The 24969-nt window shown below is 43.5% G+C and overlaps 1 protein-coding gene across 23 annotated transcripts in view; it reads right to left on the bottom strand.

Annotated features, from left to right (window-relative positions):
- FRMD3 (FERM domain containing 3) overlaps positions 1-24969 on the bottom strand; it is a 285416-nt gene that overhangs the window by 57143 nt on the left and 203304 nt on the right. For 21 of the 23 annotated variants that reach the window (XM_001491733.7, XM_005604935.4, XM_070248388.1 and 18 more), the window contains 5 exons: positions 15778-15865; positions 13941-14029; positions 10831-10894; positions 9897-9985; positions 68-142 (listed from right to left, as the gene is read on the bottom strand). In XM_001491733.7, the coding sequence (XP_001491783.2) occupies positions 68-142; positions 9897-9985; positions 10831-10894; positions 13941-14029; positions 15778-15865 (405 nt within the window). The remainder of the gene's footprint in view (positions 1-67; positions 143-9896; positions 9986-10830; positions 10895-13940; positions 14030-15777; positions 15866-24969) is intronic. The other 2 variants (XM_070248389.1, XM_070248393.1) reach the window with 1 other exon arrangement.

The raw sequence follows: 24969 nt of genomic DNA, 5'->3' as shown, positions 1-24969 counted from the left end.
AATATTTAAATGTAAATGGCTGCCTCTACCCCAACCCTGCCATCAACATGGAACCATGGGTACCCACCTATATCGAAATCTACTTCCTTTAAAAAATATCTTGCTGCTTGACACAGTCTTGATCTGACTGGATTTTGCATACCTTTAAGAAAAAGCAGAGCGGGGTGGTAGTGACATTGGAAAGTCCAAGTGGGACAAGCTATAGGGCATGGTAATCAGGTATTTTTGACTGAAAGAAAGAAATACATTGTATTATATGACCCTGCCACACGCACACACAATCCTGAAAGAACAGTTCCACAAAAGCATAGTTATTTTCACCATGTGTACTGCAATCTGGTCTCTTCTATGCTATCTCTTTTCATTCTTTTAAATGCTGGTGATGACCCACATGTTTGGTCTCATAATCCATTACCAGGTCACGACCTGCAAACAGGACCAGGCAATACTGGTGATCAGAAGGGATTCTTTCCCATTTCTATCTGAAGGATATGGAGAGGACTGACTGTGTCACATGGTATCATTCAGTTTCCTGCAGGGGGGCCACTTTCTTGGCTGTGCCTTGAGCAACACTGCAGCAGGAGACAGCTTCCCAGTGACCCAGGTCAATCACTAGCTCACAAAAGACCCAACTGCAGTGTATTACCCAAGAGAGGGCACGAGGGGCCCATGTCACCATGGGAATGGCTGCTGGCTTCTGAGTATTCCCTGGCTAAGTCACCGTGACCCAGTGCCCTTTCGAAGAACCCGCCCTGGTAGATGACTAAGACACACGTGGAATGAGAAGCCAGCCAAGCACTGATTCAGCACGTCTGAGCCCTGCCCATAAATACGCACAAAACAACACTTTGAAAAACAATCTAGGACATGGGCTGCCCGGAGGCCGCACACAGGGCACTAAATTACTCTGGCCGCTGAGGATGCCTCTAATCAATCGCTTTAAGCCTTAGGCAATTAAATCCAACAAGTTAGAAAGAATGGTCTCCCAGAGTTCAGGATCATTTAAAAATATTGATAGTTATAAAATCTTAATTACAAAAACACCACAAAACTGTGCTCTATAGAATTCTGAGCAAGGAAGTGTACACCGCAGGGGTTTGGTGAGAAGTTTCCCTGTGGGCAGTGATCCCCACCCGTGAGTGTCTTGAAGCCTGTGTTCATTCCCTCTGCAGCTGTGAACTGAATGCCTGCTCCCTTCTCCCCAGCTCAGGGAAGACACAGGGTCTCTGCCTTCGTGCCATCTAAGGCTTAGAGGGGAAATGGATATTAATTCAGAAACTGCTCAAATAAGTTACAAATGTAAATTACAAGCTATGAAAGGAGAGATGCACTGAGAGCATGGGGGGGGGGCGGGGGGGGGGGGACTGAGGTTGTCTGGGGGCCAGGGAAGGTGTCCTGAGCTGAGATCCAAGGGTGGGAAGGTTAACCAGGGCAGGACAGTGGGTCATGTCTGGGCAGAAGGCCCAGCAGGCACAAAAGCCCTGAGTCTGAGCCCTGGAGGAACTAAAAGAAGATCTTAAGTGTATCTCCCCAGGGTATTACTATTATTGTTATTATATACGCGTGCACACACACACTCTCACACACACAATTTTTTCCCCCTCGTTTAGCAGGACCTGACCTTGTACTGTCCTTGTTAAGGATTTTGGTCTTTGTCTTCAGAACAATGGAAAGCCATAGTAACTAGCACTCTTTTGCAAAGAAGCCCCTTCTCCCCTCCACCTTTGCAAACAGCCTGAGTCAGCAGAGGGGCACTGGCTAGAAAGGAGGAGCAGGGAGAGTGAGATGGGCAAGGGAGGCGTAGCAGGCTCGGGGAGGGGGATTCTTGGCAAGGCAGGGCTCAGAGAAGACCACGTGGGATCCCTAAGGACAGGCGGGAGCAGGAGAGAGAGAGAGACACAGAGAGAGAGAGAGAGACAGAGAGAGACACAGAGAGAGAGAGAGAGATCCACACGCTGAGGCTCTGGACACCTGGGACAGGCAGCACCGGCTGCTGGCCAGAGCTGGGTCACGGTGAAGAGGAGAAGAGTCCCTAGCAAGCATCCCACAGTGCCCTCCCCGTCCTGTGAGGACACCCTCTGCCCTGAGCCCTAGAGAGCTTTGGGCCTGACACACCTACTGAAGCCTGAGAAAAGAGCTGTCACCATCACCATCTCCCTCTGCCCATCTTTTCGGCAGGGTTGTTGCTCCCAAGTCCGCAGAAGCGGAGGAGAGAACTTTAAAGAAGTTTCTGCTTTTTAAATATTTTTTGTTGTTGTTGTTCTAGGTCTCTAAGGATCCTTGGGGCAAGGTAGTCTGCTAAAAAGAAGATTATTAGGAACCTTAATTGGCCTTTTTGAAATTCAAACTCAACTCTGTGTCCAGTTTATAGAAGATACTAGAAGCTCAAAGGAGTGTGGCCAGCGCAGCAGTCCCAGGGAACCTCTCGGGGGGAGAGGTGGGCAGCTCTGTTTTTCACTGGTGCAGCCTCCCCGCTTCTGCCCTTCCAGGCCCCAGAGGAGGCCGCTGTCTTCTCCTCACACCCAGAAATGCCTCTTGGCGGGAGGCCTCAGGCCTGCGCTGCATCCACCCAAACCTTCAAAGAGCCTCACAAAAAACAGGTCAAAAGACACATTTCACAGAGAAAGCGAATAGCTGTCTGCTCAGCGTGAGCCCAGGGAAAACAGCACTGGCTTCCCTCTGGCAGCTGATTGCCCTGGGTGATTACTCCTGTCATTTGACTTGCTCAGAGATGCTCTCCCGGGAGCTTTATCGCCAATTCCCTGCCCTCCCAAATGCCCATGTAGACTCCCCATAGTGTTTGGGGTGAGATCTTTAATGGAATTTTAACAGGGGAGTTCAAGGAGATCTTGGACAACACAAACCCACTGGGAACTGGGACACAGACAGTGGGATGAGGGGAAATAGAGGGGGAAGGAGAAAGGTGGCTGGCTTGCAGGACCTGCGTCCAGTTGTTCCCAAACCTAGCTGCTCACCAGCAGCACTCGGGGTAGGGGTTGAAAACACCAGTTCTCAGGCTCCATTGCTAGAGTCTCATTCAGCAGGTCTGGAGAGGGCCCAGGAGTTGCTATTTTTATCAAACACCCCAAGGTCATTCCAAGGCAGCCCACTCTCATTTGAGAACCTCTGAGTCCCTGTATTCTCCCTGAAGACTTGAGAGGTGACATTTTCCTTAAAGGAGCAGAGGCCCGGGATTCCTATCTGCTTTTGATCCTGTGACCTTGCACAAGCCTCGATTTCTCCGTGAATTTTTTAAAGGGGGAGGGTATACTAGTCCCTAATTCCTAGTGTTCTGAGGAGGGCTAGTGAGATTAAATGATGTGAAAGCACCTGGCACGTGCCTGCTCATTATGTAACACTTGCCTGCCCTCCCTCCCTCTGATCACTCTCCAAGCCTCTCCAGTGCCTTCTCACTGCTCAGCTACTAAAGCCGATCCTCTCAGTCAGGGAGATTCCGGGGACCCTGTCAAACATTCTGAAAGCCAGTAAGAGGCCTTCACGCCCTAATTCCAGCTGACGCGTCCCAGCGCTGCATTTCCTGGGCTCTCACATCAGTGAGCCCAGAGCAAAGTCTCCTTCCCACTGCAGACAACCTAGTTAAAATAGCAATTCTCCCTCCGCCAGGTGCTTCCCCGCCCGCCCCCTCCCCACTCCCACCTCCCCATCAGAATCCCAGCACCAAAGTGTTGGCTATTCTCAAATGTGTGTGACCTCACAGAGAAATCCAGGCAGTCCCCAATTTACCAACACCTGACTCGGGAACAACTGTGTATTCAAATCGTGGCCTGGTCACGACTCACCTTTCTGCTGTCACAGCTCTCCACCACTCCTCACTCCAGAACTGCCGGGGCAGCCACGGAACCCAAAGACCCCTTCCCACCGCACCAGAGAGCTCTGCTGCCCAGTTCTGACACAAAGCTGTACTTTAAATGGGGTAACACATGTGAGATGTGCCATGTATGCCGACAGGGTCTGGAACAAGCAAAGCATTTGCTGAGTGTCAGTATCACATGATGCACACACAGCAGAGCTCTGTAGGCACGCGTCCCACTCACCCCTGCCTCTAACTTCTCCTCTGGCACCTGCCACTATAGGGGCTAGGGATGGAGGTGCTGGGGAGACAATGGGTGCTGCTCCAATGGGCCACTTATAGAATTAACAATACAATTTCCCATTGAAATCACAGTTTAGAGCTTCTGGAGTAATCATAGCAACAACCTACATTATTACTGAGCACTTACTATGGGCCATAAACCATTGGAAGCACCTTCAATATGCAAATTCATTTTATCTTCACAGCTCTTTCACAGGAAGAAGCAATCCACTTATTTTTTTCTTTTTTTGGTGAGGAAGATTGGCCCTGAGCTAACATCTGTGCCAATCTTCCTCTGTTTTATATGTGTGATGTCGCCACAGCATGGTTTGATGAGTGGTATGTAGGTCCATGCCTGGGATCTGAACCTGCGAACCCCCGGCTATCAAAGTGAAGTGCAAGAACTTAACTACTATGCCACCAGACTGGCCCCACAATCCACATTTTGACATGAGGAAACTGAGGCACAGAAGGGTTAAGTCACTTAACTATGGTCACATGATAGAAGCTGGAGGAAGCAGGTTGCAAACCGAGGTTTGTCTGTATTTTGAAAATAAAGCTTTAGCCATGCAGGTCCTCAGACTTCAGAGAGCATCAGAATCACTCAGCAGGCTTTTTAAAATACAAGTCTCTGATTCAGTAGTCTGGGGCAGAGCCTAAGAATCTGCACTTCTAACAAGCTCCCAGGAGATACTGATATAGGTCCAGGGACCCTACTCTGAGAATCACTGGATTAGAGCATTTCAACCCTCGGCTGCACATTAGCACCACTGGGGAAACTTTCATTACTACCAATATCTCGACCCCCATCCCAGATTCTGACTGTTAAAACAATAGCTTTATTGAGATATAATTCATATACCAAAAAATTCAGGGGGTCGGCCCCATGGCTGAGTGGTTAAGTTTGTATGCTCTGCTTCGACGGCCCATGGTTTCACCAGTTGGGATCCTGGGCATGGACCTAACACTGCTCATCAAGCCATGCTGAGGCGGCATCCCACAGAGCAGAGCCAGAAGGACCTGCAACTAGAATTTACAACTATGTACTGGGGGGCTTTGGGGAGGAAAAAAAAAGGAAGATTGGCAACAGATGTTATAGCTCAGGTGCCAATCTTTTAAAAAAAAAATTCACCCTCTTAGATTGTACACTTCAGTAGTTTTCAGTATGCTTCATAAAGTAAAAAAAATCATCAGAAAACATTTTCATCACTCCAAAAGAACCCCCATACCTATTGGCAATCAGTCTCTATTTCCCCTCCTTATCTTCCCCACTCCTAATCCCAGACAACTACTAATCTACTTTCCATCTCTAAATATTTGCATATTCTGGACGTTTCAAATAAATGAAATCATACAAGATGTGATATTATGTGGCTGGCTTCTTTCGCTTAGCGTAATGTTTTCAAGGTCCATCTTTGTTGTGGTGTGTATCAGCACTTCACGTATTTTTATGGTGGAATAATATCCTATTATACGGATATGCCACTTTCTTTTATCCATTCATTAGTCGGGCATTTGGGATGTTTCCACCTTTTAGGTACTAAGAATAATTCTGCTGTGGACATTTGTGTACGAGCTTTTGTCAGGACCCAGATTCTGATTTAATAGGGTCTGGGGTAGGGTCCACAGTCTTGGTATTTTTCAGAAGCTCCCCCAGGTGGTTCTAACGTGCAGTCAGGGCTGAGAACTTCCGGTTTAGAACCTCATTACTCAAAGTGTGGTCCCGGGCCTGCAGCACAGCATTGCCAGGGAGCTTATTATAAATGTGGGCTCTCATGCCCACCCAGACCCACTGGACCTCAACCCACATTCTAACAAGATCTCCAGGTCATTGATGTGCTCAGTGAAGTGTGCTCACTGGTTTAGGGAGCTGCTCTGGTCCTGATCTACCAAGTGTGATGTTGTCCCTCTGCTCAAATGCACACCAAACTCCAGATATGAAATTTATTAGTGACTGCCTTTATCCCCTGCACACAATTCCATACAAAGTTGGGGACAGTGAGCGTCATCTGAGCCTCCACCGTGTCCCCACTGCCCAGCACAGTGCACGTGTAAAGCAAGTGAGATAAAGATTCATCAAATGGAAACACCAGTGAGCCCCTGAACCCTGCAGGGTGTCCAGTGTGCTTTGGGTGAACCATCACCCAGAGAGGGCAAGCTCCAGTGCCCTGGGGTGGCAGTGCCTAGAAAACACATGGCATAAAGGAAGCTCTGAAACGGTGACTGAGTCTGCATCAAGGATCCCCTGGGGTTTGGAGCAGGAGGGGAAATCAGAGTTTCTGCTGCTGGGCTTCATTCCCAGGCAGCAGATCTCAGAGGCAGGGCTTTCCAACCTGATCGGTGGCCTGGAGCCAGCTGACAACCAGCAGCACATTCATGTCTTAAAAGCACACTAGGGAATTCCCAGGCACCAGGCAGCCGTTCCCATGGCAAGTGAAGTAGAAAAGGAGGGAGCAAACCACCTCCAACTCAGGAAACAATATCAGGGCCTTGCTCTGCCAGCCAAAACCATTAAGATGCAGTGCTAGTCAGAACGAGCTGGAAGCAGGTCTAGGACCTCTGCTAGGAAAGGGATGGGGCAGCGGAGGAAGCAGGCACCCATCCCCGAGCTTAACAGAACTGGAGCCCTTCAGAATCAAGGGACTGGCTCTGCAACCAACCGGCACTCAAAAAGCTTTCAATAATGGGGGCGTTAGTAGGCGTGGTCATAGCAGCCACCACTTACTGATGGTCAGTGCTCCAGGCAGAACTAAACACTGCAGGCAGGTATTAAACAGTCACATGTTAACACACAAAAAAATACAGATCAGGCTCAAAGAGTTTAAGTGCTTTGTTCCAGGCTATACTGCTAGTAAGTGAAGAGTCAAGACTCGAACCCAAGCCCATTGGCTTCAGAAACCCACAGTGGGCAATGCCAGGCCACAGTGAGGCAAGCCAGTCCTGGCTGAGTTCCAGTCCCCTCCACTCTGCAGATGAGAGGCTGAGGCCAGGGACTTGTGCAAGGTCACACAGCTGGGTCAGAACAAGTGGTATCTTTCCTTTTTCCTAAGGAACAGGGATGGTTATGAGATAATGCAGGAAGAAAAGATGCTGGTAAATCTCAGATCAGCACAAACATTAGGGGTTAAAAGTCCTAATGAGAGAGACGGGGTAGCCCAGCCTAAACAAAGCAGAGGTGCTGATGCAAGGACTCAGTCAACTCTCTGCAGTGCCCCTTGTGCTCACAGCTAAACTATCTGGGTCTTCTGAAGCAGCCACAGACAACTGCAGGGGACAAATCTCCAGAGGACAGGAACCATGCCTGAGTGCTTTGATCCAGAAAATATTTCGTGAATGCCTGGGGTCTTTAGGAAATACAGAGATAAACAGAACCTAGCTCCTACCCTCAGAGAGATCAAATCTAGTACAGACATGACATAAAAATCTACAATAAAATAATGTCATGCTATATCTTGCTTTTACCTTGCTTCTAGACTCCATCTACTAGCCCCCTCATTTGTGAGAAAATACTCATTCAAAATAACTAACTAAACATCTCTACGTTATCCTTTGATCTCATTAAAGGAGGAACAGAAGAGTTCCAAAAGCTTAGGCTCCAAGAACAGTTGGTCAGTTTCTCAAAAAGTTAAATAGAAACTTACCCTATGACCCAGAAATTCCACTCCTAGGTATAAACCTAAGAGAATAGTCCATAGAAAAACTTTTATATGGATATTCACAGCAGCACTATTCACAGCAGATAAAAAGAGGGAACAACCCAATGTCCATCAACTGATGAATAGATCAACAAAATGCAGCATATTCAAACAATGGAATATTATTCAGTCATAAAAAGAAATGAAGTACTGATACATGCTACAACATGGATGAACCTTGAAAACATTACCTTAAGAGACAGAAGCCAGGCACAAAAGGCCATATAGTTTATGATTCCATTTTTATGAAATATTCAGAATATATGAAATGTATAAATACAGAAAGTAGATGAGTGGCTGCCAAGGTCGGGGAGTGGGTCGAATAGGGAGTGACCACTACTGGATACAGGGTTTCTTTTCAGGGTGATAAAATGTTCTGGAATTAGATAGTGTGACGGTTGCATAACTTTGTGAATTGTACTTTTAAGGTGAATTTTATGGTATATGAGTATTATCTCAATTTACAAAGTAATTAAAAACAAAAATAAAAAATGTGCAGGCTCCACCTACAGACTAAGAGCACCAAACCCTCTGCTTTCTCTGTCTCAGCTTCATGTCAAGGAGAGGTCTAGACATGCTGATTTTTCAGAGGCCATCAGGTATCCTTTTTCAGCCAGTCCCCAGCTACCCCAGGGGACCCACGGATGCCCTGAGGTGCAGGTGGTTGTGGGGGGGTCTGCTGATACACCTCATCGTTCCTAGAAGCGCAGTATTTTGTGGATCATCTCATGAAGAGGTTTTCAAATTATGCTCTTGATACAGGGTTTGCCCGTGACTGAGGGCTTTCTCAGGACATGGGGCTCTCAATACTAAACCTGGGAAAGTTCCAGGCAAACAGGACAACTGGTCACCCACGTTCCTGAGGAACAGTAACGGGTGAAGGGTCTCCAGTCCCCAGTCCCAACTCTGGTCCCTATTAACAAGCACAGCTTTTCTATTCCTTTCTCTGTTATCTATTAGACTTTACCTACAATTCTGTTTAAGGAAAAGAGCTCTGTGGCTGAAAATCATTGTCTAAGTCATTATTCTCTTGATGGTCCTCATCAGCCAAACCCCAGGAGGTTCAGAGAGTCAGCATTTTCAGGGAGGTGAGTCTAATGAGTAAGATAGAATCTCAGTGTTGGGGGATGTGGAGCAATAGCCACCAGGATGAGCTCCAGGGGTCAGTGGTGCTGATACACTGGGCAGGGCTGGGCAAGGTTCTTAACTGCATCCATCACCACTGCTCTTCCAATCAATAAGTATGTCTCAAAGGGGAGAAGCTGAGACTCAGTGGAAAGATGCTAAATTTGAAACTCTTTTGAAATCTGAGAGCTTTATGAATGGTTTCTGAAGTCCTGTCCAGCACTGACTTTCTATGATCCTAGACTCTGATGGCATTCCACCCATAAACCTTTGGCTGTCATCTCCATATACTGAAGGCTTCTTACTTATGAACACATGTGACTCTCTGCCAAAGGTTTCTTTTTCTCGTTGTAAAAACACATTCAACCCACACTCAGAGTAAACCAGACATGCCAGAGAATATGAACTCTGCCCTCTAAAGTGGCCTACAACCAAAATGAATGGGGAATTGGTACATAAACAGCCCAGCCTCTTTGCTGGTCTAGGGGAGAACTTTGAGGCATATTCTAGTGTCTTCTAGGGTTCTCCAGCAGAACTGAGCCCAGCTGCCCACAGGAATGACCTGCTCAATGACACACTCTGTGTTGCTTGCTTCCCATCTCCCTTCCCCACACCCCCATTGGTACACTCAGGGACCACATCCCTAAGAAACTTCTTGCTCCAAACTCTTCTCAAGGTCTGCTTCTCAGGGGGGCACTCGACGAAAATGAGATCCTGTGACATGTTGAACGGAAACAGCAACATTGGAAAAAAGCAAAAAAAGCCCACAGAAATTCTATGGGACACCCCCACCATAGAGCTCAGGACTTGGTGAGGCCAACAGTGGTTGGGAGTCACCCTGAACGATGCACCAAATTTATAATTCACTTAAATACAACACAAAGGACTATATTAAAAGAAATGAGGATGCACCTATTTGCAAAACATAAAGAGTTCCATGGGTGCTTTTAAAACCTATGATTAAATAAATAAAAGCTACTTACTTATAAAAGGCCTGGTTCTCCACCCCACACTTCCAAAGATGTTTGCAGGCAGCTGGTGTTGAAGTATGGAATGCCAACATGGCTTTTTTCTAGTAAAAAAAATAACAGGACAAGAAAAGGCATGTTAAACACAGTTTACGTTTTTCCTGTTTTTCCTTTAGATATTTACCTATTTGCATCCCACCTAGCAAACAGATTTGAAGTCACTAATGCATTACTATGTTCCTAAAGGTGTTGTTAAAGTGGTACCCTGCCCCCTTCACCCTGTGCAGACATCACTAATCTATCTAGGCCCTATTTCTAATAAAAGCAGCCTCGTAATGCCTCTTGACGCTCCAGGCATCGCCTACCCCTCAATCAGACTTGAATTAGTTTAAAAACTATTTGCATCCTTGAATAACTGTCTCTTGAACTGAAAACTAGGGTCAAGAAAATCAGCAAGCTTCCAGACGTAGCTCTGAGGCTCAATGTTTCGATAATGGCCTCTAACCGAATACATTCCCGAAGAACCCAACCTGTGTCTATCTGTATCTGTATCTATCTATTATCTTAAGATTCCCAGGACTCACAGGCTTTGTTTATAAACTCTAACCAGCGCTGGTTGATATCTAGCTTTGTAAGTACTCTTCACCTGTTTCATAAATCTGTATTTTGGCAAATTACAGAGGAGAGGGAGGTTCCATTTTCATTTCTGCAATCTATCCAGTCTATTTTTCACATGGGGCTAGATGGTCAGCATTGCTATGATTTATTCTTAAAGGTACAAACTCAGTGTTTGTTTACCTCTAAACTGTTTTCTGCATATAGCTTCCATGATCATCACAAACTTTAAAGCTACAATATTAACGGCACATTTTATGCTTGAATCTCTCTCATGCACACACACTTACACATATGCACACTAAAACAGGTAGTTAGAAAAGTGGTATCTGACCTCCTTCTGGGTGCCAATCACATAAAAAGTCTTTCCTTCAAACTTCAACTTGCAGACATCGGGCCTAAGAAAAGAAAATCTCTTTGGGTAAGAAGGAAAAAAACAGTGGCAGCTAACCAAAGTACCTGGCCTTCCCGTAGGAATCCGGCTGACTCACAAATGCCAACACAGACTGCAGTGAAACAAGATATTATCTCATCATCCGTGAAGGCCTAATGAGCAGCGAAAGCCCCTGAGAGAACTATACGGCAATTTTCTTCCCAAGGGAGGATCCGTAGGCAGCCCAGAATTATTTATTCCATTTTTTACAGTTAAGCTGCACCTTTCTTCCAGGAGCTCTAGAGGTTTCATGAACATTAATGTCCAAAACAATATTAATTGGCAGGCTCAATTTTCAAGGCAGGAAGAATGTGGTTCTTTCAGACTCAGTTAATGAAATCACACGGATTCACAAGATCTGTCTCCTTCATTCTTTTACATCCATGTCCAAGAAACACACACACACCACAGTGCAAAATTTTCATTTCTGCTCTCCCTGTTTATAAAGAATAGTGTTGTTAGATATTGAGATGCTCAAAACTGTGAGAACAACTTGATGAATTATAGTCAAAAGAGTGACTTTAGTTTCCATCTTAAGGAGCTGCTGGATTAAAATCTGCCTGAAATGTAGACCCTGGGTCACCTCCTTGGTGAGAACATATGTGTAAAGAGAGGAGAGAATTCTATTTTTATTCCTTTGATCTAATTCCAAGGACAGTCATGTGTGCCCCTGTGTTTTTCCTGGGGGAAAAAGAACAGTGAGGTCACATTAAGCTGTTTTAACTCAGGAGAGGATTTGTGAGAGTGACAAAGCTCAATGGATGTTAAAAAAAAAAAAAATCTAGGATTAACGTGGGAAGAAAATTTGTTTTAGTAACATCTACACGGCTGCTATAAATACATGTGCCTAAGCAGAGGCTGGAAAGGATGGGGATGACATCAGGAGCCCACCAGGAACATCAAGACATAGAAACCAGAAACAAGCAGGGGATTGTCCATCTCAGTCAACTCTTCCTGGACCCAGGAAGAAACTGAAGCCCAAAGGGGAGAGACTTGCAATTAATCTGCACTTGAGACAAGTCAGGTTCTAACCTAACTACTCCAGAGCTCAAGCAATTTAGACACCTGAGGATCTAACACCCTTAGGATCCCTAAGACTTTTGTAGCCATAGGGTAGGATGAGGAAAGTCCTAGAATTACCTATACTCCCCAAAGTCCATAGGAATCCTTAGGAAACTTATTCTGGAATGGACTGAATAGTGACTAACTTAGAGCTTCTCTACAAGGTGCTGAAATACGGAGAAGAAAATTGGGTAACACCAGCACGTTACATGTATATAATGTCACAGTTCATGAATCACATCACTCACACACACTATTTCATTTGCCTCTCCCCCATCTCCTTCCCTCCCTGTAAGGCAGTCAGATATAATCGATCCCCATTTTATGAATGAGTACACTGAGACTCAGAAGTTAAGTGATTTATTAAAGGTAGACAAGAGTTTTGAGAGTGCTAATTGTAGAATAAGAGAAGAAGTGGGCACAGAGGGGAGTTCAAAGTATGAATTGAGTAAAAGGCAATGATAGACTGATCATAAACAAGAGCAGGAGACATAGGGAGCAGAGTGGACATTAGTTGACTGATGCTAGTAGAGAAGGTTTGAAAGGAAGGCAAGTGTGCAAGTGCTAAGAGGAGAGTGCCAAGCAGGGGTGGGGGAGGACTTGATAAAGAGGTGCTGGAAGAAATCCTGAAGCTAAAAGAACCAGGAAACTGAGGTTCAGTTTAGTGCAAGAGAGCATTTCCAACCCAGGACAGAGGATGGATGCCCACGGGCCCATCAAGAAGAATGTCAGACCTAAGGGTTGAGGCCAAAGGAGTGAGCCCACTACCCAGTGAGACACAACAGAGGTGACAAACCTGTCAGGGGCCATCAGAGAAGGAAGTGAATGAAGCTGAAGGTATGAACAAGACTGAGCCTTTACAATATTCCACATATAATGTTCAGCCTTCTTTACTCTTGACAAAACCACTTTGTTCCTTGATTGGACATAGTGGGAACTGCTGGTTACCTACTTCACTCCATCGTCCCACTTCTTTACTGACACAGCCTAGACTTTATTCTTCCTTGAGGTCATGCAGATTACTCTTCCCAGACTCAAGAGGATGAATCTGGATTTGACCAACCCAGTAATGGAGTTCCAATTCTTCTTGGAAGGATTGGTTTGTGTAGGTGCATGTGACCTAATCCTGCCCAATTAGATACACAAGAAATCCCTACAGGGTTTCCGAAAAAGTTATCCATGTTTTAATAGGAGATACATAGGAAGGGGCTGCTCTCCTCCAGGCTCTGGGAGTTGCTGTGGGAAGATGTGATGGCCAGAGTTGCATGCATGGCCATCTTATGAGCACCAGCCTGGGGACAAAACACACCACCCTGGGATGGCAGAGAAGAAAATGAAGAAACCCAAATCCTTCATGGTGTTGTTGGGCAGTTAAGTTAATGGACCGTGGAACTGCCTGATCTCTGGAACTTTTGTTGTGTAAGATAATCAGTCCTCTTCGTTGTAAACCATTGTGAGTAGACATTCCTGATCCTTTGAACAAAATGCATCTTCACTGATACACTGGATAACAAAGCATGAGTTAGCACCAAAGACTCAACAGAGGAGAAAGTAGAGAAGTCAGTGGGAGAGAGTGGGTCTTGACTTGCCCATGAGGTTTTTCACCTTTACCCACCCTGACGCACTCCATGGTCACCCCTCCGGCCAAAGCAGAAGCTATTGGTGAGGAAACACTGGAAACCTTCTCTGGAGGCAGAGCCCCTGAGCCCAGGATACATCCCAGGTCTCCTGGGTTGACTCCTGAGCTTGAAAAATCCAATTCTCCACTAAGATAGGGCAGCCTAGATTGGGTTTCATCTATAGGTGATAAATCCTTTTAAAATGAAGCTTGAAGGCAAAGAAATGGGCACTAGGCATTCTACCTGATGTTTCCCCAAAAAAAGCCAAAGGTGGAGAAAGAAAAACAAGATTAAGAAAAATGGTAAGTCAGTATTCCAAGAAGTACTCACCATTTTACCAAATGGATTCTCTTATTTCCCTGGAATACCACAAAGCCTGCAGCAGTGAATCCTAAAAATGTTGTTGTGCCTGTTGAATCCTGAAAAAATAGAAATAAAAACTTACTGGGTTTGAGGAAAATAAATGATAAATGGTATGCTTATTCACGTCACCCTGGGTTAATTTCAGATTAATCCCAATGACTGTAGCAATAAACTAAGTTTCTGAGCTGGGACTTTTAAGGACGGAACTTCCAGACTCTGGGAGAGGTCCAGGAATGTGTAGCTTTCCCTCTGAGGAACAGACCTTCTGCCTCACCAGGAACCTCCTGGGAAAAATATAGATTAGTCTCAAACTACCATGTCTACTTCCAAGTGCCTTCGGGGGCCACTGGAGTTCTCAGATCTGCCCTGTAATGTGGGCAAACTGTTCTTGGTGGCCATTAGCTCTGGAACCAAAGACGCTGTGAAAGCAAAGCCCTGAGCTTCTGCTGTAACTTGATTCAAAGCCACACAGGATTTCTGGCAATTTTAATTTAAAGATATGTCCAGAAAGGCCTACCTGCTTCCAACTTTGACCAAGAAAATTAAGCATTGATAAGTTAAGTAAAGGCAAAGGAACAACAAGAAGAAAAATCAAATCAGTCTCCAAGCAATAAGTAAAATAAACAGAGAGGCTCAAATTTGCGGATAAAATCGAATTCACTAAATGGAATAATCTGATTGATACCACTACTAGGAAGCGGCATCTGGCAAACATTCTAAAATAATTATGTGGTTTTACACCTGAAACTACTATAATATGGTATGTCAACTAGAACTCAACAAAGAAAATAAGTAAATAAAAATCACTCAAGAAAAAAATAAATTAGGCCAATGAAAATAAAATAAAATAAACAATTGTGTGGGCAGAGCAGGAAGATGCACATACCCACGTGGGCAAGTACCACCGGCCCTGCCTCCGCTGCACATTGGAATCATCTGCAGAGCCTGGTCTGCGCCCCCACAGATCCTGCTGTAATTGGGCAGAAGGAGTTGCTGAAGCTCCCCAGGTGCTTCCAATGAGCAGCCTGAGTTGCGAGCTGGAGGATGAATACTTTACCAAATCCTATTAGCTGGTCCCATCTGGGTAAAGAAATGTTCCGGTATGACTCAAAAACTTACTTTTAAGAGCCTGGCTGATATAATTGCTTAGTTTAGGATTCAGGTTAGTGTCTGGTTGATGCATAGTTTAGGACATGGAAAGGAGAACATTGTTTTTATAAAATATTTCTGGAAAATTTGTGCACGAGCATCACCTTGGGAGCTGATTAAAAAGGTTGATTATCCAGCTGCACCCCCAGTGACTCTTAGTAGCTGGGGTGGGGCCCAGGTGATTCCAAGACATGTGACTGGTTTCACGTTTGGTAGAAATACTGTCAAACAATATGAGTGAAGGAAAACAGAAAAACAAATACTCCTAATGTCAAAATACAGCTTTAAATCTTTCCTTTCTTCTTGCACTTATTTTTTTAAGACTGCATTCTTGCTGGTAATGGCCTGGAGAATAAATCTGTTAGTATCTTGTAACTTCTCAGGGGTAAAACCATCCACTTGATAAATTAATCCATGTAGGTTAATTTAGGAAAATGCGGCGACTACAAGCAATTAGCAAGCAACTGGAAGACCCTGATGGAGAGAATTAACTGCCAAAACATGAGACTGCAGCCTACTGTCATCCCTTCCAATTAGGGGCAGAGGGTCAGACTGGGGAAATGTCATAGGAGGGGTCTTCCAGGCCTGCACACCAATTAACTCTCTTTTGGGCAAAACAATGATTAAATGTTGACCTGCTGTGAGGGGCAGTTACCTTGCATGGGTGGGGATCCACCCCATAGGTTTCCAAAGTGTGAGCTTTCAGGAGTAAGTTAAATTCAGCAACTGGTGGGCTCTGGCCTCTAAAATCACATAAGAAAAGTTTAGGGTGTTAATACAAAAAATAATAGAAACATGGTGTTCCTTCCTTCAATAAAATGTGACATCCTAAACTAAATAAAGAGAGAAATCCCTATATGAATAGTAATCAGTAAGGCTAATCATTACTTCTCACCACAAGGAGCCCTTTGCTACGGAATCTGAGCTCATGTTCCCTGGTTAATTGTTCCATAATAAACTCACATGCACTCTGAGGACTCCAGTGACCTGTACAGTTAATCAAGGTTATCAAGTTACCAATTAGTAGGCGCTTGCAAATTCAATCTTAATATGAAATAAAATACAGCATCTGTTCTTTCCTACTGATTTAAAAAGATGATCCAGGGTAGACAGCATTTCCTTCTTGCTCAGGGTAGAAAGTGGGCAATCCTGTTACTCCGTCAACAAGCCCAAAACAGAACCGTCGGGGTAGGAAGAACTGTCAACCATTCCATTGGAAAGCCCTGGATTTTGAAAGGAAATCTCAGCCATTAGTCCCAGCACTGTCCTCCAGGGTGGTAAACAAGGTCCTGGTCTTGGCGGGGACTGGCAGAGACTACAAATAGAGATGGTAGTGAAGGCCTTTTGAGCTAACGTCCAAACCAGGACTGTGCAGCATGTCAGACTCTGCTTTGACCAACATTAATATCCCACGTGTATCTTAGAGAATCTCAACCATTCCCCAAAGACAACTATGTAACTCTAACAACCAAGAAGAGTTTGCTAAGGAAAACACAATTCATTTTTATTTTCAAAATGTAAAACTATATTGCAATATCAACTCTATTTCTACCCAAGCTTCTCCCCAAAGACAGATTCTCCTATCTCCACCCCCTCAAGACAGCTAAGAGTCATCACGCCTCTAAATCAAAATAGGATCCCATCTACCTTCTCCTTAAAGCCTTTTGGGATCTTCGGTTACCTGAGTGGACTGAAATTTCACTCTTCTATGTCTAAGGAGCATCTTTATTTATTCACTCTGATCAGCACTGCGGGGACCCTTTTAAACCAGGAACTCCCATCTTTCTTTGGCCGTGTCTTTGATTCTTTTCTTCTGCTCCCAACCTCCTCCGTCACTCCAACCACAATCTCTCGTCTCTCCTTCGAGAGGCCCCAGTAAATGGATTGTGATGCTTCTAGGTCTATCCTCCACGTCTTTTGACCTCTGTTTCATTCTTTACATCTGTCTTTTGTATTATATTCTGAAGTACTTCTTAATTCAAACCTCCAATTGCTAATTTATTCTTCAGCTGTGTGCATCCTGCTTTCATCCCATTTATGAGTTTATTTTTTAACATCAATTATTTCATTTCCAATGTATTATCTATTTGGCTCTTGAAATCGCTGCCTGTTCTTATTTTATGGAATAAAATCTGCTGATTCCTCTGAGGAAATCCATTTGAAAAGAAACAAAGTTCAATCCTGTTTGCTCCTTAAGCTGCTTTCTTGGTGATGGCCCTTGGTTTGCTGAGTCAGAGTCTCTCATTCACTAAGCTGATGTTTCTGTGTTTCATGATTCTTGTTTAGATGCTCATCTTGGAATCTGATGTTATTTGTTTCATGCAGTGGCCTCCAGAGATTGTAGGGTAGGGTAGGACATGCCATATGGGAAGAGCATGTGTTAACAACTTGATTTCAGGCTGAAGGTTCTAGTTCCTTCTGGGTGTTGCCCACACACAAAGTCCCTCCAGCTGAGGCCTGCTACTGCCCACGACTCAGCACAAGGAACCAGAGGAAGGGGTCAAAGCTGCCAACTGTTCCAAACACAGTTGTCCACTCACCATGATGGCCAATCTGTGTATCTGTTGCCTGAAGCACCCAGGACCACTCCCATCCTATACAAGTGTGTGACCCAGATTCCCTCCACCTGTTTCCTGTGTTCCAGAGACACTGCAGGACTTCTGATCCAAAGATGACATTCTTTCTTGTATCTGCTTTCTAATACTTTTTCTATAATCCATAGGGACTTGGAGAAGAAATGGAAGGTAGCCACAGACACTACCTTTATCTTTTAATAGAAGAGATAATTTTTAAATTCACCTTTTACAGAATATATTCCTGAGGGATTTACTCAAACACTTGCTTTAGGAAAACAAAGTCTAAAAGCCTTTCCCAATTTCCTCTTTAGTCTTAGTGTTCTGAAATTTCACTGTGATTTATGTAAAGGGAGTATCTGTGTTTATTCATCCTGATCAGCACTGTATGGGCCCTTTCAATCCAACAACTCCTATCTTTGATTCTTTTTTTTCAAGTTACAGTCATTATAATTATTCCTCTTCTTGATAAAGTAGCAATAGATTCAAAAACGTCACCAACTATATTGACAGGGGAGGAGAAAGGGATTTTTTGAAAGTTTTCTCAATACATATAAGTATTTCTCTCTCCATAGCTCTCTCATAAGTTCCTAAAGTGATAGCTTACCTTTCACCAGAAAATCAAGATAATTATTGAATCCAAATTTGGGGTGCTTTCTCTCTCTCTCTGCCTCACTCACTCATACACTCATCTCACCCCCCTGACTAGGGACAAAGCATGCAGTGGAGCTATCCAGCATGTTACTAAGCGGGACCCCACTCTGGTGGCCCTCAACACAGCCTAATGACCCAGACTGAGGCCAAAGTGAACCAGGACTGGGGCCAAAGCAGCCCAGTGCCTCCCACAGCCACAGGCCATGAGCTTAGCTCCCAGGATAGCTCTCCCACTTGACATGAAAGGCCCTCACTCTGTCCACACCAATAAGAGCTCCTCTGTTCCTGAGAGTTGGCCTTTCTCCTTAGTGGTTAAGTTGTCAGCACCTTTATACAAGCTACACATTGTTCTTAAAATTCAAGTTTGGTTTTGAAGCACACCCTTCTTTTCTATTCAGTCTGGGAAAAGTTAAATGTGAAAGGTTATAATTTGGAAGTTCACATTGGAAGATAAGTTTTGCTTGCCCAGGTGGTCTCTTTCTGACCACTTCCTTATCCTTAGTAACTCTGATGGACATCTGATTTCTAATTGCAACACTCGACCCCAGATGACAGTAGGGTGTGGTGCTGCACAGCTCCAAAGGATGCACCATTGAACTCAAAGACCTCTCTGCCCATCAGGAAATATCATCCAGGGTGTGAAAAGGCAAGCCCTAGTTTGGGAAAAGATCTCAGCAACATGTACAATCAAAAAAATGACTCCTATATAGAATTTTGAAAAAACCTTGTAAATCAATAAATAATAAATTAAAAAAAAGGATAACCCAGAAGAAAAATTGGCACAAGACTTGAACAGGCATTTCACAAAATAAGATATCCAAATAGCCAACAACCACATGAAAATGTGCTTAATTTCTTTATGATCAAGAAAATGCAAATTAAAGCCATGAGACATCACTTATACATCCAATAGCTAAAATTTAAAAAACAGGACCAAGCACTCATAAGGATGTTCAGCAAAAGCAACTCTCATATACTGATGGTGGGAGAGCAATTTGGTAGAACTATCTGGAAAACTGGCATTATCTACTAAAATTGAACATGTTTACCCTATAATACAGCAATTCCATTCATAATTATATATGCAACAAAACTAGTATATGTTGCACCAAGAAATATATTGAATTTTCATAGTGCCATTTGTAATAGCAAAAAATAGGAAGAACTCAAAGGTCTATCAACAGTAGAACGGATACACAATGGAATACTATACACCTAGGAAAATAAATGTCACAAGATGGGTGACTATCACCAAAGGAAAACTGAACAAAAGAAGGAAGATATAAATGAATACACACTGAATGAAATCCATTTACATGGCTTTTAAAATGAGCAAAACAAAACTAAAGTGTTAAAAGTCAGAGATGTGGGGGCCAGTCCAGTGGGGCAGTGGTTAAGTGCACATGTTCCACTTTGGCAGCCTGCGGTTCGCTGGGGTTTGGATCCGGGTGCAGACATGGCACCGCATGGCAAGCCATGCTGTGGTAGCATCCCACATATAAAGTGGAGGACGATGGGCACAGGTGTTAGCTCAGGGCCAGTCTTCCTCAGAAAAAAGAGCAGGATTGGCAGATGTTAGCTCGGGGCTAATCTTCCTCAAAAAAAAAAAAAGTCAGAGATGTGATTACCTTTGGGGAGGAGGGAGAAGGTTCATATTGAGAAGGGGCATAACAGGGGCTTCTGAGGTGTTACCAGTTCTCTCTATGACCTGGGTGGTGGATACATTCATGCTTGCTTCATAATAATTCACTGAGCTTTACATTTACATTTTGCATACTTTTCTGTATCTGTGTTATATTTCAATTCTTAAGAGTTTAAGAAAAAAGGAAAAGAAAGAAAAAAGGCTGTGAAGCACTGGGAAGCCTCATATATTGTTGGTGTGAAAGTAAGCTGGAGCAACCCCTTTAGCAAACAAGCTACCATGTTCTAGAAAAGCTGAAGTTGTGCAAAGCCTATGGCCCAGAAATTCCACACTTAGGTTTGTACCTAGACTGGGCACTCTGTTACATATGCTCCCACCAGAATTATTCAAGAAGCCATAACAACTTTCTTTGTAATAGCAAAAACCTAGAAACAGCCCAAATGTCCATCAACAGAATGGATACATAAAATGCAACATGTTATAGGATAGAAAACTAATTACACAGAAGGAAAAATGAACACCTATGGCTACGTGCATCAGTGTGGAAGAACCTCAAAAACATAGTGTTGATGGGGAAAAAGCGAGGTACAAAAATAGAGTAGTATGATTCCATTTATATGAAAGTCAAAAGAGGCAAAAACCAAGCAATGCGTTATTTAGTGATACATATGAAGTACATTTATAAAAGCAAAACAGGATAATGAATAACTCCCAATTCAGAATAGTGCAGAGGAGGGAGGGAGGCGAACTGGGAGAGGCACACAGGAGACATCAGAGCAGCTGGCCGTATTCTAATTCATAAGTAGAATTAGCGGGTCATGGGTGTTTTCAGCCATTCTTTAAGTTTTACATATATTGTATATACTCTTTTATGTATTATATATTTACAATGATTGAAAGAGAAACAAATTCCTGCCCTCTTAATAAAAGAATTATTGGATGAATATTATACAGTCTAAAAGCACTGCTGAACTAAACAAATTTGATTTTGACAAATATGATGGCTAAGTATGCAGAACTATCTTTTACTAAACCATACTTTTCTGAGCAATATACAATTGTTTATGTTGCCAAGCTCTAAACATATTTTTTCACTTAATATTCATAGAGGAGGAATTCTTATCCTCATTTTACAGGTGAGGATTCTGATACTCAAAGAAGGAAAGTAACTTCCTCAAGGTTACACTGCTAGTAAGTGCAGAAGTGAGGTGCAGATCCAAGTGTGCCTGGCTCTAAAGCATTGCTCAGTGCCTGCACCTTCATCAGTCCCAACACGATATGGTCCAGAGCTGTCTGCCTGCCCTCCCGGACGCCACGGCAGAGCACTGCTAAATGACGTGGTTTCTATAAGTTCTTATAGAAAGCATTTTCCAAATTCCAAACATTGCACCTTATCCATGATGAAGCAAGCCATTCCAGATGACTGATATTTAGAGCTGATTAGAGAGCAGCGGTGTCTCAATTTTAATCCAGGTCAGAGATTCCCCACACTAAAGCCTGCGGGCTAAATCCATACTGCCGCCTGTTTTTGTACAGCCCTCAAGCTAAGAATGATCTTTCCATGTTTAAATGGTTTAAACCAATCAAACGAAGAATCATATCTCATGACCCATGAAAATTACATAATATTCAGATTTCAGTGTCAATAAATGTTATCGGAACACAGCCACGCCCTTTGGTTTGTGTCCTGTCTATGGATGCTGTCATGCCACAATGGCAAAACTGAGCAGTTGCAGCAGAGGCTGTACGTTCTGAAAAGCCTAAAATATTTACTAACTGGCCTAGCACAGCAAAAGTTTGCTGAACCCTGACCTAGGAACTGAACACAGGAATAGAGAACAAGTGAAGCTATGTCTCTCTGATTCCATAAAATGAGGATAAAAAGCAGTACCTAGCTCCCAGATTTGGTGTAAAGAGTAGGCAGTTAATAGATCATTAGACTAGTGCCTCGCACAGAGTATGCTCCCCCCTCACCCTCAGAATAGCATTTGTTTCCTTGCTGGCCATGCACATGACTGAAATCAGAAATACAATGGTGGAGGAAATGTCAGGAAGCATGTCGAGATATTTACAGCAAAGCAAAGGCCTCTCAAATAAATCCTCAAATTGGTATCGTTTGCTTTGGGTTTAACTGCAGATGTCCAACAGCTAAGCGTTTAAAAGACTAATCTAAAAAGTCAGACACAGAGAAAGACTAATGCAAATGTTCAGAGAAAGGAAAGGGTTCAAAACCAATGGAGAAAAGGTGGAGACCCGACAGCACTGAAGTCTCCTGAGTCCCCCGACTCACTGAGGAAGAAACCACTTAGTGATCAGGTCTTCAGGAAGACACTAAGACCAATTAAATAGAATTTTTTCCCCCTCAAATCTGCCATTGGACATTTGTTTCGGGCAAAAATCTTGTTTGGTAATGGAAATTAATGATTTTCTATCCTTTAAATCTTGCACCAGGAGCTGTTCTGCTAAGATTAATAGTGTCTCTAATGAGACATTTAGAAGTAAAGGCTAGTGATTAGCTGAATTCTTTTTTAAGAGCTAACAATTCTCTAAAGATATGCTTTTCTAATAAATTAGGTGAGGTCAAGTAATTATAGAGTTAGCTATGTTTTTCCCTTCTGCCTATCTTGAATATTTTTTGTCAAAGAGGAACATTCTCTTACTGATCTTCCTTTAGCATGCTATCACACACAGTACAAAAGTGTACAGCATCCCAAGGATGAATGCAAATTATCAGTGGACATTAATTGTAGAAAGAGGTGTGGATCTTGCCAGCAGTGATCCGGACTGCTTGGAGCATTTTGGCAGGGAAGGAGGTGGACTGGGCTCCGCTGGACCCACTTGGGTCTATGAACTCCAGAATTAAACTCATTGGTAAAAGACCAATATAATTGTCTTCTACTGAAAAGTAAAATTCTCAGTATGAGTTAGGTTAGGTTTTGCTGCGACTTGGTTGCAATTTTAGTTAGATTTGCTCACCATTGGCTTCAAGTGCTTGTAGGTGCTCTCAGGACTCGCCCTTCGGCAGGGCTTGGGATGTTAGCTCCCAGGAGACTCTGGAGATCTCTCTATGCTTTCTTCGTAGCCTGGCTGGCAACTTTTTTGAGCTGCAGAGAGTTTTCTTTGCTCTTTAGTCCCATCCGTGGCTGTCTGCACTTCAAAAGATCATTTTCCTCCCTGTGGTCCTGTCCCTCACCACTGTCAAGAGCTTCCCCGCGCTGGTTAAAGGTCTGGAGTGCCTCAGAGGGATTTCACTCAGCTCTCCCATCCTGTCTGACTTTGGCATACTGCTCCTCTTCAGTCAGTGAATGCCTGGAGCCCAAGGGTGGTGGGAAAGTGCAACTCATTCTGTAGCTGGAGTGTTTGGGGTCCCAATCGGACAAGTTAGCCCATTCATGGGCACTAAAAGCTTGTTAAAGGTTTGGCTAGTTCCTCTTGCACCCCACCTGTGGGATGTCTCTCCTTCTCCCACCATTCCACCAGAAGAGAAAGAAACTGCAGGTCTCAGCTCTCCTAGGAAAGACGTTCTGGACTTTTGGTACATTTAGGTTTCTTTGCAAGCTACACTCTCAGGATAGGTTTTAAAAATATGATTTTGTAGTTTATGCAGCTTGTTAATGTTATCTTGGCTAGGGAAAATCAAAGTCTCATGCTTTCCTACTTCCTAACTGGAAGTGGGAGTCTCCAGTCTGAATTCAATAAAGTTGCAGGATACAAAATTAATATACAGAAATTTGTAATATTTATATATATTAATTATGACCTATCAGAAAGAAAAATTAGGAAAACAATCCCACTTCCATTTGCATCAAAAAGAATAAAATACATAGGAATAAATTTAACCAAGGAGGTAAAAGACCTGTACTCTGAAAACTATAAAACGTTGATGAAAGAAATTGAAGGTGACACAAATAAATAGAAAGACATACCACGCTCATGGATTGGAAGAATTAATATTGTCAAAATGTCCATACTACCCAAGCCAGTCTACAGATTTAATGCAATCCCTATCAAAATACCAATGTCATTTTTCACAGAACTAGAACAAATAATTCTAAAATTTGTATGGCATGACAAAAGACCCAGAATAGCCAAAAGAATCTTAAGAAAGAAGAAAAAAATCTGGAGAAACCACACTCCCTGATTTCAAACTATACTACAAAGCTCTTGTAATCAAAATATTATGATACTGGCACAAAAACAGACACATAAACCAATGGAACAGAATAAAGAGCCCAGAAAGAAACCCATGAGTGTATGGTCAATTAATCTACAGCAAAGGAGGCAAGAATATACAATGGGGAAATGACATCTCTTCAATAAATGATGTTGGGAAAATCCAGTCTGTCATTTCTAATTCTTTACTTAGAGAGGGACATCATCTCTTTCAAACTCCTTGGGAACCATTAGGGACCATCTCTATACAGAGCATTAGACAGAACACTGCAAATTTGGGTAACTACCATGCTATGAGGGAGACAGTGGTGATGCCCTGGGGCCAGGCAAGGACAATACTTACAGGAGAGCAGCCACTTAGAAAGATATCAGAGCACTGTACGTGAAGACTCAGGTTTCAGGCCAAGGTCTATGGCTTCATAATTGTATAGCCTTAGATAAGCTAATTTCTCAGGCCTCTGCTTCCTCATTAGTAAAAGAAGATGGTCACAAACTCAATACCAATGGACAGAAGGTGAATTGGCTGAGCAGGGACAGCGGCAAATTTGGAGAGCAAATGATTCTTTTAAAAGGCACTCTTGCTTAGCTTGAGCTGAATGTTGCCACGTAGGGGTCAGGGCCTAGTGTTACCAAATTCCCCAGTTGTGAGTAAAGCTGGACTTTATGGCAACTGATTCCACTTTTAAAAACTATTATTTGGCCCAAAGAACATATATCTGGGTCAGAGTGTAGTCCAAGGACTGTCATTTTATAACCCCTGCTTTGACTCCAAGGGTCCCTCAAGTGTAATAATTGGGTGTCAAGT

Source organism: Equus caballus, chromosome 23 (genome assembly GCF_041296265.1).
Source record: "Equus caballus isolate H_3958 breed thoroughbred chromosome 23, TB-T2T, whole genome shotgun sequence".
NCBI classification, from domain to species: Eukaryota; Metazoa; Chordata; class Mammalia; order Perissodactyla; family Equidae; genus Equus; species Equus caballus.
The sequence above is the reverse complement of the archived record's forward strand: the minus strand, read 5'-3'. Positions and strand labels throughout refer to the sequence as shown.